Raw genomic sequence first — 13,941 nt, forward strand, 5'->3', positions numbered from 1 at the left:
TGAAAATAAGGTAATAAACAACGGGTTGATAATTACAATTATTTACAAAAATTCAGACAGGGGGCGTGAGAGAAGAGACCATCCATTGATGGGACTTCATGACATGTGTTGGTGGAGGTTAGTCTGAAAGTAAATCACGACACCACGTTCGTTTTAGTCGCCTTCTGGGGTCACCAGGAATAGAGGGGATAGATAGTTCTGAAATCAAGGGATTGCGGTAATTGCGAAGATTGGTGTGCATGCGTTTGTAGAAGGACTTGAATACAAATTTAAACGAAAACTATGTATACTTATTTTTTGATTTATAGATATTAAAATCTCAACATTGTTTTCCTACATTTTTTATACTATTTCAGTGTATATACTTGATTCGCCCAAGCAGTGCATGAAATCGATATTGGATACCGATTGGAACCGTTAAAAACTGAAATCGTTATCGAAAAAAATCAATGCCGGTACTCAAAACCGAAATCCGAAAAAATAAACACCGAGGCAGATTAGCGTCTATTTAAATATTTGAAAAAATACAATATTATATTTGGATGAGTAATATACGGTATACATTTCTATGGAACTATTGACATATTAAAAAATTTAAAGGTAAGATTATTGTCTAGGGCCCCGCGTACCTTTTATTGATTTTTAAGACTTTTTAACATGGTATAAAAAAATTCTAAATAAGCTAAAAATCTTATTTTATAAAAAATAACTTTTTAATAATTTGGAAAATAACTATTTTTTCGTAATTAATTATTAATATGGGAAAAAAACTATTTTAAAATCGGTTGAACTTTTAATTAATGAAAGCAATTTCTATTTTTAGAAATTCAGCACAATAATGTAAAATAAAAATAAAATAAAAATAGTATGGTTTTTACACTTTGATAACTAATGGAATTCCAATACGCGATAAAGAATACACTATTTCTCATTGAATTTGTATGTAAAATTTTTATGTAGTATGCAAGTATGGTTTATAGTATTGTTAAATATATTTGTATATGTTTCATGATCTGCTATGCACAAGTCAATTTTGTAGGGCCATGATCATGATCTGTATAACTAAATATTATGTCAAGGGGAATATCTGTCATATTTTAAAAGATTTTAAGCGTTTTTTGGAATTTTTTTTTAGTCCATGATAAAAGAGCTATACCTACCTAGCTATATTATATCATATTTAAAGAAACTGCACTGCAATAAATATAATACATTTTAAATTAGCTACTCACTTTCCAATTCATTTAAATACTGTATAATGTATACCGCTAAAAAACTAACCCTTATATACTCTTTTTTATACAAAAAATTGATTTTAAAATGTTTTGGTATTAAATCATTTTATATTAAATCTAAAAGTATAACTAGTATGTATAAATTATGTTAAAAACTTGATAGTTCTAGAACAATTAAAAAATAGAAAATATTGCATTGCATTTGTTTTTTCTATTCATTAAAGTGTTAAAAAGCCTTTTTTTATACCTTCATTTATTTTAAGCCATTAACAATAACTCGGTGCTTTAATTAAGGTTGTATTGAATAAGTAATCACATATTTTTAAGTCTTAAATAGTTAGGTACAGTCAAAATGTAAAATGTTGTTCTAAATATTTAAGTATAAAAATTCTTATGTTATATTTCAATAAGAATATCGTTTTTAAAATTATTTATTCAAACCTAAACATAAAAAAATAACGTTGAAAAATAATTCAATAGATATTTTCTACCAACAATTCAACATTGATAAAAGAAAAATAACATTAAAATAACAATATTTATGAACCATTAGGTAGTCCATTAACTACTTCAACGGGAGTCTTAACTTCAGTACTTTTGGGAAGCTCACTTTTAGACTTTTTATGAACTACTTCGCCTTTGCTATGGGGCCTTTTTTCAGACTTTTTTCTTTTATCTTCATTTTTACTTCCATCTGATTTGTGTTTGCTTTTATGTATCTTAGGAGGTAGCCCACTTTGATCTGTACCTTCTGCTACTGCTGGTTGTATTTTTTTTACTTTGGGCTTATTACTTTTGTCACTTGATTGCTTAGTATCTTTTGGTTTGCTGTGTTTACTTGACTTTTTATCAGGTTTAGTTTTGACCAATTGAGTTGGTACATCAGTTTTTGATTTTGGAGATATTTCTGTTGTAGTAACATCAATTGTTTTAATACCGTTAACAATAGATTTTAGATTAGTTTCTTTGTTTTCGGTATTGTTAGTATTTTGAACAGAAGCTTTACATTTTTGAAGTTCATTCTGTAGGAAGTATATAGTACTCTGCATTCCTTCTACATCTTCATCTAAGTCTTGTAAAAATTCATCCAATTCTAGTAAAAATAAAATAAATGTATAATTTAGTTATTGTATACAATAAAAAAACAGGGACATATTTTGAGGGTTATGGACATGATTCCTCCCTTTGTAGCTTTATTAATTTTTCAATTTTATGAATAATAAAATAAAATAAAATTTGATTTTTATGTTATTACATTTAGAATTATAATATTATCAAACTACCTGACTTAAAGGTATAGAAGGTATTTGTTAGTCTTGTAAACATCTACTGAATCAATTAATATATTATAGGCATTAAATAATACTCATCTATTATGTTACTATGTGAATTTATTCAAATTAAAAAAAACATTAGTATTATGTAGAATGCCATGGCTACACTGTTATATTATTTAATATCATGAAAGTATAATTACATTTTTTTATCATATCTTGGAGATTTAAATGAATCAAAAATATTATATGAATCACATAAATTTGAATTTTGTTTAGTTCAAATATTCCAAAAAATCTTCAATTGAAATTACAGTTGTGCAAGGGGTAGTAAAACAAAATTAAGTAATTCCCCTCTCCCGTTTCTAAAAGAATGACCCCGAATAAAAGCAATTGTGAGCAGACCTTAATGACTTCAAATAACTAGAGATAATTATAGACACCTCTCTCAAAGTTCAAAGTTAAATATCAGAATATATTTTCTACTACATTATAAACTTTCAACAATTCCAAAAAAAACACAAATCATTGTATAACCAAAACTTTTAACGCTCCTCTAATAATTTTAAATCATTAAAGAATACAAATAAAACACAGGAAGACATATTTGTTATTCAGCTTTTACCTGATTGTGATTTTTTAACTTCTTCACCAAAGTTTTTCTGCAACGCTAATTCACCTTCAAGTTTAGCTACTCGGCCACTATTTACTACTTTTCCAAGTTCTTCATTTTCTTGATACAGCAAACGACATTTCGCCATCAATCTCTTTCCAGTATTACTGCCAACATTTTTATTTGATTTTGAATTTATTTTAGAATTTAAACTAATGTTAAGCTCAACTCACCTATCTGGTGTAAATTTCCAGGCATTCAGTTCTCTCTGGGTTTCTTCTAATCTAATTTTTGTAGCACAAAGGTCTTGTCGTAATTTTTGAATTAAAAGGTTTACTGCCGGATCTTGTAGTGAACATTTGAGTGAAGATAATGAATTGTTTTGAATAGAATTTCGCATGGCTGACAATTGTGCCTGAAAAATTAATACTTTAATTTTTTTAGAATTTTTAGAAAATTAATTGAAATCACAGTTTATAAATATAAATTGGTTTACATATTATCTAAATATTAAAAATTTAAATAAATGTGATACATATGAAATAAAAAATCATAATTATATATTACAAATGTACATGTATCATAAAAATTATTAATTTATAAACAGAATATTATGTCGAAATACTAACAGCATAATCTTGTATTTCTTGTTCTTTAATAGTCAATTTTCTTAGCAAACATTTTTCACGTAAAACTAATTTGCGAAATTCTTGGTCTGTTCGCTCTCTCTTGTCACACAAAAGGTTACACCTAATACATATTGTCGCTGAAAAAATTGTACATTTCAAAATGATCATGTCAATTAGATAATAATGAGATTTAATAGGTGCTCAACTGTAGATCGATTGAGACAAACCAAACATGTTTTTTTACTTACGAACATGAACTCCCCAAAAAACACTTTTGTAGTGACCTACCTTTAAAAGGTAAAATACCCACAGTCTGAAGGAAAAAGCTTAATTTGCAGTCAATGTCGAATAACAACAAAATCATAAATTTGTTTTTTATATAAGTAACCGTAAAATGTAAATTGATTGTTTATCACTTTTTCGTATAAAGTATGTAAATAAAAATGTGAAAATGTAATTTTTCTATGCATTTCGCATATCGCAATGAGAAAATAGTACCTTCGTTCGCCTTTGCTTCTAAAACGCGAACGCGCGACATAGCGTTTTTATACATATCGACAATACGCTGCCGCGGCAATCGGACCATATTGTCATCATCAACGATGTCCACTTGTCCAAAACCTGTTCGATTTTCTTCGACCATATTTTCGCACAAGGTCGCACCAAAATAGTATATAAAACGCTCAATTAGAGTAGTTATGAAAACACTTCAAACGAAACAAGTAGACACTTCCATTAACAAACGGACGATTCTCTCAGTGAATTCACGGTTCATCTATCAAACACAACATACGTGGGGGTTACATATTATGTGTTCACAATAAAGCAAGTGAAACTTGAATTTACTGGAAAAGCATTTCATAAGAACAGAAAAGTGTTACTTGTAAGTTGTAACATGTAAATAGTAATTTAAAATATAAATAACAAATCGGAAAACCTTGTTTTGATTTCAACCAAACTATATTATACTAGACAAGATTCAAGAGGTTTGAACTCAGAAGTAAGTCGAACTAAGAACAACAACATAAATATTCACTATTCACTATTCAGAAGTTGGTACAATTAGCGCAGTTATGTTGAGGTTAAGTGCTTATCACTCAGTTTTTCCCTGGACCACGGTTATGTTGAGATATCAGCTCCATTCTCCTCTAATCATCATGGTTGAGATAATCATAGATCGCTTGATATAAGTTAATTATTATTATTTGATATTTCTGATATTCAGATTTCAGACGTTCTGTGGATGTATAATGGATTAAGATATAATTATATAAAGGATAAATATATAGTTAAAATATAATTTAATTATTCGCGTTCTGTGTTTCTGTAGTGACTGCATGATGCACAATATAATACTCCACGACATTCCACCGAGTAGATGAAATTTCATTTCAGCTAAAATTATGTATAATTTCTTTTATTCTGTGCTTTATTGTGGTAGTTTATGAGCCTTCACAGTTCAATTCACAATCTGCTAGTTTCTTATTTTTTGTTAAACTATTCAATTCTTGTTGTTGTGCTACCGACCAACCAAAATAAACAGATAGTAAAATGAGTATCCGAAACGTTTTTAATAGAAATCTAAACTTGAAGTATATACGGGTTCAATATCTTGTTCAGCGGAAAATATGTCGACAATTAAGTGTTCAAAGTATAAAATATCAAAATTATCCAAATGTCCACTGTTCAAACATACATGGAATTGGTGACCATTTGCTCCACAACACCAATGCTACTACTACTATATATCCATCTTGGAAATGGTTGTTAGCAATTTCACTTTTATACGCTGGGTACGATAGTCAAAGTGAGTTAAAAGTTATTATTATTGTACTGACTTGCAATTTTGAATCATTTTATTTTATTAATTTTACCACAAATAAATATAATGTCTGTTTAATACATTTTGTTGACAAAATGTTAAAAATTGATTAAAATATGTTGCCTTAAAAAAAATTGATTAAAAAATATTATTATTATCATTTCTAATGCTGAACACATTTTTATCCAATAAACAAATGCTTCAGACACAGTTATTAAACAACTAATGTTTTGACAAAAAACTCAGATGTAGCTGATGGGTTGTATTTTTGTAGATATATTTGACCTGATAAACCAGGGATCAGCAGAAGAATTAACTAAGTAACCTACTTCATTATTATTAGAAATGTTGACATTTTAACTTGATATTCTAAATTTTATTTTCAGATTTTTAAAAGATAATTCTAAGGCAGCTAATAAACTTCATTTATTTGGATGGGCTCCTTTACATGTGGCTGCAGCGAATAACAAACATGAGCACTTGGCAGTCTTATTAAAATCTGGAGCAGATCCAAATTTGAGTGATGGTTTTTCAAACTGTATAAATGTAGCTCGAAAACGTAACATACACCCTTCAGATGGTAAATACATAATATAAATCTTTGCATTCTTAACAATAAAATATATTATATAATTATTTTTTTCAGTTATATCAATAAGAGAAAATCATTTTATACATAATTTCAATGTTAATGCAACATTTCAAGGATTTACTGCTTTACATTATGCTGCATTATTAAATAATATTGAATCATTAAAAGTTCTAATGGAATATGGAGCTGATCCCAATTTAAAATCGGTGTCTGGCCATAAACCTATCGATTTGGTTACTGACATAACAATTTATGAACTACTTGCTGATTATGAAAACGATGTATATTTTAATGTATTGTTGAGTAAAGATATCCGAAAACCAAAATATTCTTTACCCTGTAGTATTTATTGACTTCTTACACACACAGTACACACTTACCATTTATGTATTGTAACCGCTTATTTGTATTATGCATTAATAAACTATATAGTTAATTAATTAATGATTATATTTTTAAATCTCCACTAGCCAATATACTAGTCTTAAACCCAAATATTAATTTATTTTTTATTTTGAGTTTTTTGTTCATTATGTAATAAATAGCTTTTATTATTAATTAAAATGTATTAAGATTTAATAATTATTTATTAAATTTATACTCTCAATATGTTTTACCAGAATTGAAAATAGAACAGACGTTTTAGCAGATATTGGCAAACTATTTTGAGTTAATGATATAATAATAATTGTTAATCAATCATAAATTATAAGCTGTGTCATAATTAAGTATATGTGTAGTGGATTAAAATGATATGTTTAATATTTTTTCCTATACTCAACTGTTCTATTTTTTTGTTTGACAAAATATTTAATGGTAGTAGTTTTAATTAATTAATAAATAATAATAAAAAAAGTAAATGATATTGATTCCTTTAAAAAATGGTTTTTGGATATACTTATTATTATAGGTATCATATTTTTGAGTTTTAATAATAACTATTTTTTTTTTCAGTTTGAACTTATTAAAAATAAGAAGGAAGCAGAAATACGAAAAAATTTTCCTTTAGAATTAAGATTGAAGCAAAAAATTATTGGCCAAGAAAATGCTATAAATGAAGTCTCCTCAGGTTGAATGAATAATAAATTTATTTTTTACCTATTGCTTATTATTATACTTTAATTACTTATTAGCTATCAGACGTAAAGAAAATGGTTGGACAGATGATGAACATCCATTAGTTTTTTTGTTCCTTGGTTCATCTGGAATTGGTAAAACAGAATTGGCTAAGCAGATTGCTAGTTACTTACACAAAAACAACAAAGATGGTTTCATTAGACTTGATATGTCTGAGTACCAAGAAAAACATGAGGTTTGTAAAAAAAAACAGGATTAAGACTTATACATATTTATGAATGATTTTTATGTAATAGGTTGCCAAAATGATTGGCTCTCCACCGGGGTATATTGGATATGATGATGGTGGTTATCTTACTAAACAGTTAGCTAAAAATCCAAATGCTGTAGTATTGTTTGACGAAGTTGAAAAAGCTCATACAGACATATTGACAATATTGTTACAACTATTTGATGAGGTAAGATAAATACTTACTAAACTTTTTTATAATGTGATATCACTTATGTACTGTATGGCTATTTTATAAATAGCATTTATTTAAATAACTTAACTATTCACTTACCCTGTGTCATTAATTATGTTTTTCTTTTTTTTTTAAGACAAGCCTAGACATCTAGGTTATTGGTTGAAAATCTCTACCTTTATTTTGTTTCTTTCGTTCAACTTATCACTTAATCATTTAAAAGCATAATGCATTAATATCTGCAGATTTTAAACTATTTTCACTTTCCATATACACATCTGTATTGTTTTTTTGTACTAGGATAAGCCTTGACAGTTGTGTCTAAGTCACGGATGATAACTATTCAACCTAAATACCTTTACAATTTTGAATTGGTTTTAAATAGTTAAGTGTTCTAATGTTCTGTTGTCTATTTTATTTCATCTAGTTTGTATTTTTCTCTATTCAGATAGAACATTATTCCTTAAAGTAGCTATAAATATCCTTCTATTTCGTTCCAATTTTAATATTTTTAGTACTTTATTTTTGCTATGTTTTCACAACTTCATAAGCACAAATTATCTACTATTTTATTGTTTTTTTCCACCCGTCTGTCTACCCCAATGTTGTACTATAGAGTCATATGACTATATGCAAGCCATAGTAATGTTTATATTATACATTTATTGTTTTATCTCATTACCAAGTAATATTCCTTGAATGGTTATAGCCCAAAATAGTAATCCTTTTTAAGAATGGTTTTTTTAGATCTATTTTAAATGTGTTCTATTTTACAATTAATTAATAAGCTATAATCTATCTTTAATTTAAGGGTAATTAAATGTATAATTTGAATATGATGTATATGTGAATGTAATTTGTTTTATAAAGGGCCGTATAACTGATGGTAAAGGAAAAACGATTGTGTGCAAAAATGCCATATTTGTTATGACTTCAAATTTAGCTAGTAGTGAAATTGCAGAGCATGCCTTAGAACTAAGAAATGAGCAACGTCAAAATAAACTTATAGAAGATAGTTGTGAGAATCATTATTTTCCTTTCATACCTTATAATTTTTAAATTTTTTTTTATATTTAATACTGCTTATAATTATCATTCAATTTAGGGCTATCCGATAAAAAAATTGAAAAACGTGAAGAGGTTGTAACATTTATCTCCAAAAAATTCAAAGATCAAATTGTAAAACCTATTTTAAAAAAACACTTCAAACGAGATGAATTTTTGGGTCGTATTAATGAAGTGGTGTACTTCCTACCATTTTCAGAAATGGAATTGAAATTTATTGTCCAAAGAGAATTGCAATATTGGCAAGAATTGGTATGTCATAAATATTTCTGATGATTAATAGGATTAGAATAGTTAAAGTAGTAGTTTGAATCATCTCCGTTTTTATGCAAGTATTGTTTTTTAATCTAAATTATAAACTACTCCACACAATTATTAAAATTAATTTTGTAGTAAACTATAGAAAGTAAAAATTTGGTGGAGAATAAAATTCTTCCGGTTATAACAAATATGAAATAATTATTATTAAGTGTAATTTTATTTTACTCACTAATACATGGGTACTTACACATAAAATGGACGTGTATAGACCTATAGTGTATAATAAGGAACTATATTTCCTGTCCGGCTCAAATTTAATTTAACTTCAATTTTTTTCAGGCTTTGAAGAAACATAACATACAAATTGAATGGGACAGTGCTGTTGAACATGTTATAATTGGTGCATACGATGTTAACTACGGTGCAAGGTCAATTAAACATGAAGTAGAAAGGTCTGTTGTATCTCAACTAGCTAAAGCTCATGAAAAAGGATTGCTCAAAAAGAACACTGTTGTAAAAATTGAAGCAGATATTACCAAAGGTGATCACGGAAATATCTTCCTTAAGATTTAATAGGAATAACCTCTTAAATATTGAAAAGAGTACCTAATTTCTGTTTGATTGTGATATTGTTTTATTTCATTTGTTATTTCTTCAGTTACTCATATTATATATGAATAAATAAGATAACTAATTATGAGATTATATTATTTTGAAAATATTATTACCTTAATTTTTGTTTTTTCCTTACTAATCATAGTATCATTATAATTAGCTATTTTTTTACAATAAAACACAAGCACATTATTAAAAAAATTGGACAATGGCTTTAGAAGATTCTTGCCAATGACATGAGTTATGATCAACACAATCTACCATCTGCCAAAACTAGACTTGCTATGGTAAAATTATCACTGACAATATTGAATGAATACAGTTCTACAAATTTATACAAAACAGTATTTAAATTTTAAACTCAAGTATAATATTGCTCTTTTTGTTAACTTTCCATGGGCCATCACTCGAGCATAATCAGTGAGGCCCAATATTCTGTTGAGATAAATAAAAATCAAGACACTCTTAATACATAAAAAAAGAATCAATGTTTTGGTGAGAATTAAAATTGTATTTAGTAACACAAGTTATAACTCATAACCTACCTATCTCCCTACCTACAAAGCAATTAAAAAAAATCATGTATTTAATATTATACACCGGTTGAAGCTGATTTCAATATTATAATGTAAATGTTAACTCATATAATAGGTAAGTACCTACCCGAAATAAAGAAAATATCAATATTTGTATGTCTAAATATTATTTTAATATAGACAGATTTTAATTGGTGGCTTTACGTATTATCACAGTTAGCAACCTAGTTTATTCTTTATCTCAGTGGCAAAAATTAAAATAATATATTTTTTACATCTTAAATCGTGATGCCATCTATCACAGGCAGCGTAGTTTTGCGCTGAATTAAAAAACGACAATTTAAAATTGCTGACTAAGCGATACAGCAGCGCTGAATTATCGAAGGCACGGTAACATAATGGTTATTGAGTGTGATAAGAACGGTATACGTATCACGATTAAAGATATATCTTTAATCGTGATACGTATGAACACGACGTGATAAACTGATAAATGATAATAACAAAACAAGAATTATATCACAGAATAATAGAATATCATAATTTAAAAAAATTCTAAAACACCGCACGGCGCACGTCCATGCTCTAAGGATTTTAGTTGTTTTTCGTACGTTATATTAAACCGAAAAATGCCGACAGTCAATATTAAAAGGGATCTGCTCTTTGAGGCGCTTGGAACGACTTACAGTAATTATTTTCAATACATCTGATTGATTATGTTTTAAATATATTATTTTTTCCAGCCGACGAAGAGTTCGACAATTTGTGCATTTCGTATGGACTGGAGCTCGATGAGGTGGTGAGTGTTTTTTTTATCATTATTCAAATAATATATGTTATATTTTACGAAGTGAACAAATTTAGACTTCAGAAAAGCAAATGGTCTCCAAAGAACAAAGCGAGTGTAAATCTGAAGGCGCTTCTGATGATACAATTTACAGAATTGACATACCAGCCAACCGTTATGATTTGTTATGTCTAGAAGGATTAGTGGATGCTTTGCTTGTGTTCCAAAATAAGTAAATCAAAAAATTTCTTGTTATTTAATATCATGAATTCCTTAACATTTTATTAAATCATTTTAGGATGGAATTACCACGTTATAAAGTCATACAGTCTAAAAAACCGTTAAAAGTACTTGTTAAATCAAATGTGAGTACAATTCTATTATAGATATGAAAATTGATTTGAATGATTAATCATATTTAGGTGTTTGCTTTTACATCACTTACATTTATTTGTTAATGTAGACTAAACAAATTCGGCCATATGTTGTCGCAGCCGTATTGAGAGATGTTACTTTAAATTCAGCAAGATATGCCAGTTTCATAGACTTGCAAGACAAACTACATCAGAATATTTGTAGAAAGCGATCCCTTGTTGCTATTGGTACTCATGATTTAGATACAATTCAAGGACCGTTCACGTATGATGCTCTGTCACCAGAGGATATAAAATTCAGAGCATTGAATCAAACAGAAGTTCACAGTGCTGCAGAACTAATGGATATTTATTCAGTAAATAAAACATTTTAGAGGCTACTATAAATCTGACATTTAATTGACTTTTCTCCTTAGACACATGCTCAATTGAAACAATATTTGAGCATAATTAAAGATAGCAGCGTGTATCCAGTCATTACAGATAATAATGGAGTAGTACTATCAATGCCACCAATTATTAATGGTCATCATTCTAGGATTACTTTAGAAACCAAAAATATTTTCATTGAGTGCACAGCAACTGATTTAAAGAAAGTATGTACATCTCTTATTTCAATGTTGTTATTGTAAAATTGATGAATTCTTTTTTCCATTAAGGCCAATATTGTTTTGGACACAGTTTTGTGTATGTTCAGTAAATACTGTTCTAATAAGTATACAGCAGAAAGGTGTGAAGTTGTGTACCCAGATGGGGCTGTAAAATTGTACCCAGAATTGAAATATCGCAAAGAAACAGTGAATCGTAAAAAAGTGAACTCATATTTGGGGATAAGGTATTATAACATTTATAGTACAGATATAAAGAATACCCACTAAAATTAGTAATTTGTAGTGAAAATTTAGACAACCTGTCCTCTGCCTTATCTTCCATGTGTTTGAAATCGGCTGTTTTGAAAGAATCTGATGTGGTTGTCGTTGAAGTGCCACCGACTAGACATGACATTATCCATGCATGTGACTTATATGAAGATGTAGCTATTGCTTATGGTTATAACAATATACCCAAAACATTACCAAAAACAACTACAGTAGGCTCTCAACTGCCAATCAATTCTCTGTCTGATAAGATCAGAAATGAAATAGCGTATTGTGGCTTCAATGAAGTACTAACGTTCTCCTTAGTAAGTTTGTGAGTTATTATTTTGAACATTATAGACACTAATTAATATTTTGATATTTTAAGTGTTCAAAAGATGATGTCTCAACAAAAATCCGGAAACCATTTGATACTCAACGAACTGTATGCATAAGTAACCCAAAAACATTGGAGTTCCAAGTTGCGCGTACTAATATTTTATCTGGACTTTTGAAAACAACCTCAGCTAATAAAAAAATGCCTTTGCCTATGAAATTGTTTGAAGTAACAGATGTGGTATTTAAAGATGTCACCAGTGGTAAGTTATTACATGCAATATTTATAAGGTAAGGTTGCTAACTGTTTATCTATCATTGTAGAAGTCGGTGCCCGTAATGAAAGACATGTGTCAGCCATATATTATGGTAAAACCCCTGGATTTGAAATTGTACATGGCCTCATGGATCGAATAATGCAAATGTTAGACATAAAATTTTCTGCCGAAAGTGGCAATACCTATCAAATAAAAGCCGCTAATGGTAAACATATTAAATAATAATTAATAAATATTAGCTTGCATTACATGAAGTGTTGATATGACATTAATTATTTTTATTTCAGATGAGACTTACTTCCCTGGTCGTTGTGCACAAATAATTTATCAAGGGAATGTCATTGGATTAATGGGTGTTCTGCATCCGGAAGTGATTTCTGCATATGAACTAACCATGCCATGTTCTGCATTTGAATTCAATCTTGAACCATTTTTGTAAAATTGATAAATAAAATGTTTATTTATTTTTGAAATTGGTTTTATTTTAACTATAGTTTTTGTAATGAGCTTGTCACTTGTAAAAATATGATTGAGTATTCAAAAAAACTTTAGTTGATACAATATTTAAATCTAAAACAAATAAACTTTTTTTTATACATTTTATTACCAAAAAAAAAAAAATTTTAATAACTTTGTTTAGTTAAATTATTTTTTGTAAGGTTTTTATATTTATGATTGATAAACTTTTAAAATATTACTTAATGCATACAATGTGTACATGTTAAAGTTAATATTCTTATCATTAATTAGTTTGACTGCTTTAACATATAACACAAGGTATAAGAAAAAACAATTTGATGTATTCAGATTAGGAAAATATAATAAATCAGTAAATTACCTCGGGAACTAATATTACCTTCTTAAATAATAAAGCACATAGATCACATAAAAATTTGCTTTTTCATACTAACATTGATCATACACAAATTAATTTAATTTCTCTAATATCCTTAAATTTTTGTTTTAAATGTTGCAGTTATGGCTACATTACATTATAGTTTAACCAATAGAATGGCTTAATGCCGTTGATGTCTGTCTAATTTTGAGTTATACGTCAAACATCTATTTATATTGATACAAACCTTAAGCAATAAACCTCAAACACCAGCTGCCAAAAATGTACCCA

General features: G+C 28.0%; 3 protein-coding genes across 5 annotated transcripts; 2 read left to right on the forward strand and 1 right to left on the reverse strand.

Moving 5' to 3' along the window:
• Positions 1–1,471: 1,471 nt before the first annotated feature.
• On the reverse strand, positions 1,472–4,775 carry LOC111035865 (pre-mRNA-splicing regulator female-lethal(2)D). Of its 2 annotated transcripts, none has more exons than XM_022317672.1 (5): positions 4,250–4,775; positions 3,752–3,888; positions 3,356–3,537; positions 3,135–3,289; positions 1,472–2,328 (listed from the first exon to the last, which is right to left on the reverse strand). In XM_022317672.1, exons 1-5 carry the CDS (start codon positions 4,392–4,394, stop codon positions 1,775–1,777), a joined length of 1,173 nt encoding a protein of 390 aa, XP_022173364.1. In that variant the 5' UTR covers positions 4,395–4,775; the 3' UTR covers positions 1,472–1,774. The 2 variants fall into 2 exon arrangements, with proteins under 2 accessions (XP_022173364.1, XP_022173365.1); XM_022317673.1 differs by having other exon boundaries at positions 4,040–4,775.
• A 162-nt stretch (positions 4,776–4,937) lies between these two features.
• LOC111035864 (caseinolytic peptidase B protein homolog) lies at positions 4,938–9,729 on the forward strand. Of its 2 annotated transcripts, none has more exons than XM_022317670.1 (10): positions 4,938–5,558; positions 5,848–5,893; positions 5,960–6,153; positions 6,220–6,446; positions 7,120–7,234; positions 7,299–7,477; positions 7,539–7,700; positions 8,577–8,724; positions 8,812–9,023; positions 9,372–9,729. In XM_022317670.1, the coding sequence occupies exons 1-10, from the start codon at positions 5,303–5,305 to the stop codon at positions 9,603–9,605; spliced, it is 1,773 nt and encodes a 590-aa protein (XP_022173362.1). In that variant the 5' UTR covers positions 4,938–5,302; the 3' UTR covers positions 9,606–9,729. The 2 variants fall into 2 exon arrangements, with proteins under 2 accessions (XP_022173362.1, XP_022173363.1); XM_022317671.1 differs by having other exon boundaries at positions 5,443–5,558; positions 5,779–5,893.
• Positions 9,730–10,711: 982 nt separating this feature from the next.
• LOC111035874 (phenylalanine--tRNA ligase beta subunit) lies at positions 10,712–13,288 on the forward strand. The gene is made up of 11 exons (XM_022317688.1): positions 10,712–10,870; positions 10,927–10,982; positions 11,048–11,202; positions 11,269–11,335; positions 11,434–11,700; positions 11,761–11,940; positions 12,004–12,179; positions 12,239–12,527; positions 12,590–12,800; positions 12,862–13,020; positions 13,103–13,288. The coding sequence occupies exons 1-11, from the start codon at positions 10,813–10,815 to the stop codon at positions 13,252–13,254; spliced, it is 1,770 nt and encodes a 589-aa protein (XP_022173380.1). The 5' UTR covers positions 10,712–10,812; the 3' UTR covers positions 13,255–13,288.
• The last annotated feature ends 653 nt before the right edge of the window (positions 13,289–13,941 follow it).

This window comes from Myzus persicae, unplaced genomic scaffold (assembly GCF_001856785.1).
Source record: "Myzus persicae strain clone G006 unplaced genomic scaffold, MPER_G0061.0, whole genome shotgun sequence".
Classification (NCBI taxonomy): domain Eukaryota; kingdom Metazoa; phylum Arthropoda; class Insecta; order Hemiptera; family Aphididae; genus Myzus; species Myzus persicae.

Excerpts from the sequence above, each read along its gene's own strand:
- LOC111035874 (XM_022317688.1), top strand. The coding sequence starts at position 10,813 with ATGCCGACAGTCAATATTAAAAGGGATCTGCTCTTTGAGGCGCTTGGA. Across the intron at positions 12,180-12,238 it reads AACTCATATTTGGGGATAAG|TGAAAATTTAGACAACCTGT; the intron begins GTATTATAACAT and ends AGTAATTTGTAG. Across the intron at positions 13,021-13,102 it reads TCAAATAAAAGCCGCTAATG|ATGAGACTTACTTCCCTGGT; the intron begins GTAAACATATTA and ends TTTTTATTTCAG.
- LOC111035865 (XM_022317672.1), bottom strand. The coding sequence starts at position 4,394 with ATGGTCGAAGAAAATCGAACAGGTTTTGGACAAGTGGACATCGTTGAT. Across the intron at positions 3,538-3,751 it reads AAGAAATACAAGATTATGCT|GCACAATTGTCAGCCATGCG; the intron begins GTTAGTATTTCG and ends TTAATTTTTCAG. Across the intron at positions 2,329-3,134 it reads AGTTAAAAAATCACAATCAG|AATTGGATGAATTTTTACAA; the intron begins GTAAAAGCTGAA and ends TATTTTTACTAG.
- LOC111035864 (XM_022317670.1), top strand. The coding sequence starts at position 5,303 with ATGAGTATCCGAAACGTTTTTAATAGAAATCTAAACTTGAAGTATATA. Across the intron at positions 7,478-7,538 it reads AGTACCAAGAAAAACATGAG|GTTGCCAAAATGATTGGCTC; the intron begins GTTTGTAAAAAA and ends TTTATGTAATAG. Across the intron at positions 8,725-8,811 it reads TAAACTTATAGAAGATAGTT|GGCTATCCGATAAAAAAATT; the intron begins GTGAGAATCATT and ends CATTCAATTTAG.